The 3,747-nt window shown below is 55.7% G+C and overlaps 1 protein-coding gene across 1 annotated transcript; it reads left to right on the top strand.

Moving 5' to 3' along the window:
* Positions 1 to 160: 160 nt before the first annotated feature.
* RASSF1 (Ras association domain family member 1) lies at positions 161 to 1,411 on the top strand (the record flags this gene model as incomplete). The annotated part of the gene is made up of 3 exons (XM_018575614.1): positions 161 to 414; positions 818 to 933; positions 1,160 to 1,411. Coding segments are annotated over 3 exons (517 nt in total), but the record flags the coding sequence as incomplete, so codon positions are not given.
* Between the last annotated feature and the right edge of the window lie 2,336 nt (positions 1,412 to 3,747).

Here is a 3,747-nt window from a genome sequence, read left to right as displayed (position 1 = left end):
ACACAGAATACATATAGCTCTGACATATACTGTAGCGCTGTACAGAGCACACAGGATCTCACGGGGACCCCTGAAACGCGTTGGCGGTTCTCATTGATTGGTGGATTGGCTCCTCCCCTTTTATCCCCCTACATGTTTCACTCCTTTGTCTCCCTCTCAGAACAAGGACGGCTCCCGTGTCCCCCCCCCCCGCCAAGAAGCCGCCGTGTGCGCGGGAACGCAGGGGGTCGGCCAACTCGCAGCAGGTGAAACGCAGAACCTCCTTCTACCTCCCCAAAGACGCCTCGAAGCACCTGCACCTCACCTCCCGCACCACCGCCAGCGAGGTCATCCAGGCGCTCCTCCGCAAGTTCACCGTCCTGGACAACCCGCGCAAGTTCGCCTTGTTCCAGCGGACGGAGGGGGAGGGGCAAGGTGAGCAGAACCCGCTTCTACTATAGGACAGAGAGGGGGGCGGGTACACTACCTTTCTAGAGAAGACACTCCCACTGCAAGCCTGATTTCAGCTGGTGTGTGACCACTCATAGCAGCACCTGCGCCGGCAGCAAAGACCGAAAAACTGGGCGGAGTCCTGGGGATTGATGTGGGGGCGGAGCCCTTGGGATTGATTTGGGGGCGGAGTCCTCTGGATTGATTTGGGACGGAGTCCTCTTGATCGAGATGGGGGTGGAGCCCTCGGGATTGATTTTGGCGGTGGAGCCCTTTGGATAGATTTGGGGGCGGAGCCCTCGGGATTGATTTTGGGGGCGGAGCCCTTGGGATTGATTTGGGGGCGGAGCCGATGGTGATCAATAACCGGATTGTTTTCTCCCCGCAGCCTCCCAGAGGAAGTTGTCGGACGAGGAGGAGCCTCTGGCGCTGCGTCTCCTGGCCGGGCCGTGCGAGAAGACTCTGAGCTTCCTGCTGAAGGAGAACGAGACCGGGGAGGTCAATGTAAGTTCCTTCCCTGCAGCCGCCATCACTTCCCTCTCTGCAGTCTCACTTCTCATTCTGCAGAGAGAGTGAAGACATCGAACTTCCCAGACGCGGCAGTGATGACGGACAGGTTGCCGTTGGTTACCGCACTGTGGGAGCTCTTAAAGAGACACACGCGAGCGTCAGACATTGCGACTGATCGGCTTCCCCGGGGGGCCCCTTTAACCAGTTTTTGTTGTTGCAGTGGGACGCCTTCAGCATGCCGGAGCTGCAGAACTTCCTGCGCATCCTGCAGCGGGAGGAGGAGGAGCACATGCGGCAGCTCATCCAGCGCTACACCCGCTGCCGCCAACAGATGCAGGAGGCCCTGGCGGAGCGCGCACCCGGCTGACCACCCGGCGCGCACATTGCGGAGAGGAGCGCATGACGACTGCGAGACTGATCCCCGAGACGCAAACGCGGTGTGACTGGAGTCTGAGTGTTGGGGGGCCACGGCGTCCGAACCCCCCCCAGCGGGGGGCGTATGTGAGTGAACGGGAGAGAACGTCTGCATGGGACACGAGGAGAGCGGCCGGAGGGTGACGCTGACGTGTGAGGCGGCTGCAGAGTTCAGGCAGCATTCAGGACTGCTTCATGTACAGGGACTGGCCGGATCCGGGCCGCTGGCGACAGAGGCGGAAAGGTGGGCGATGATGTGCGGTCACCCCACTTCCTGCGTCGCCGAGGTTCACGTGGGGGACGCGGCCGCCGGTCACCAATTCTTTGTCTTTGTTCGTCTTTTTTTTATGTTGTTTTTGTGTTTTTTTTGATGAATTTGATTTGTGACGTTTGTAAGAAATAAATGAACTGCTCAGGCCTGACCCCGCGACCTTCCTCTTCTCCATGGTCCACACTTCCTGTCCTGGGGACACAACAGGAAGTGAGAAATCCCTTAGCGGTGTCCCCACCGGATAGATTTCCCCTCTGTTCCTGTTATGGTGACAAATGAGAACAGCAGCAACATTGTAACTTCCAACGGTCACATGACCTCATCCCACCCACAACTGTCACTGTGTCATGTGATGTCATCGTTGGTGGGAGGGGCCAGCAGGGGGTTGTACATAGCTTCCTCAAAACATCACAGCACCCTGCCTCAGCCCTGATGCAAGCAGTGGGCGGGCTCTTGGGAGGAGTTATGCAAATATCGCAATGCCTTGATGGGTGGGTGTCAGTTTGGAGGCGTTCCTAGGCGGGCTTCATTTGCATAGGTAACACCCACATGTCATGCTGAGCCTCCATGATTGACAGAACTGAAATGAATGAAAGGGGCGGGGACAGTCAAGTGCTAGATGATGCTGGACGTCCTCCATCCAGGAAATGAGGCGGGCTCTATCTGACTTGCTGCAGCTTCCAATGCACATTGTGAGAAGCTCCCAGTGTGCAGTGACATCAGAGGAGAGGAGGCGGGACCACTGTGCAAGACTGAAGGAGGGGGCGGAGTTCCACGTTAAATATGAATGATCACATGACCTCCTCACATGGTCACATGGGATGATTACAGGGTAAGATTTTATTATTCTGTCTCTGGAAGATCACATGACTTCATCACGGGCCCCATAAACATGAACACGGGCCCCTGACTTCCCCCGAGCAGAACAATCCACTGGAAATATAAAGTGGAGATCAATGATGGAACTCTCCGTGTACAAGATGGCGGATTGGGGCCCTTGAGATCATGGGGGGCCCCTGTATAGAAATAATTCCTTCCGGTCACTTGGCATACAGCGCCCCCTAGTGGACGATGACTGTCCTGACTTGTCTGGCGAGCTATGCTGGGACTTGTAGTGCACTTCCAGCCGGACGACATCCAATCCGCTGACAGGGACAAGATCTGCGAAATAAAAAGATTCCACTAGAAACCTGAAGTCCCTTATGCCAGGGGCGGGCAACCGCGGCACTCAAACTACTAATCCCATCATCCCATTGCCTCTGGGTGTCATGCCTGCGGCTGTCAGAGCCCGGTAATGCCTGATGGGACTTGTAGTTCCACCACAGCCGGAGGGCCGAGGCTGGTGATATAGTGCTGGCTTTTATTATAATGCATTGCTGGGACTTGTAGTCCTCCATAGCTGCTGGTATTCTGCGGCATTGCTGTACGATGATTATACAGACTAGCTCCAACTATGGAGGACTACAAGTCCCAGCAATGCGTTATATTATTAGGTAGGGATACAGCAGCGCCAATACCGGCCCGATACTGAACGCAGATACCGGTGTTCTGTGGAATTCGCCGACCTCAGCGTCCGCGCACACAGACCGGTGTTACCGAGGAAACCGATTTATTCACAAAGTATTTCCTTTAAACGGTTAATTGTGACCGATAATAACATTCCGCTCATCATTTCCCGCCACGGACGGTCACAATTAACCGTTACAAACCAATACTTTGTATATAAATGGCGGTTTCCTCGGTAATCCCGTCTGTACGTAAACGCAGGTTCTGGGTCGGCACTAAAATATTAAACAAGCGTCTGCCTGAGGTCCCGCGCTTGCTGGGGACCCCGGCAGCCTTCCTGTTAGCCATGCGGTGCCATGGCGGCTGGGGGGGGAGGGGGCCCTTCATGGTTTCTTGCACCGGGGCCCTGAAGGTTCTAGTTACGCCTCCGCATATCATCATTGCATGTGCCGATACCGATCCGAGTATCAGTGCCGATACCGATCCGAGTATCAGTGCCGATACCGATCCGAGTATCAGTGCCGATACCGATCCGAGTATCAGTGCCGATACCGATCCTAGTATCAGTGGCGATACCGATCCGAGTATCAGTGGCGATACCGATCCGAGTATCAGTG

The sequence above is a fragment of the Nanorana parkeri genome, unplaced genomic scaffold, assembly GCF_000935625.1.
Source record: "Nanorana parkeri isolate BGI_ZX_2015 unplaced genomic scaffold, ASM93562v1 scaffold4262, whole genome shotgun sequence".
NCBI classification, from domain to species: Eukaryota; Metazoa; Chordata; class Amphibia; order Anura; family Dicroglossidae; genus Nanorana; species Nanorana parkeri.
The sequence above is the reverse complement of the archived record's forward strand: the minus strand, read 5'-3'. Positions and strand labels throughout refer to the sequence as shown.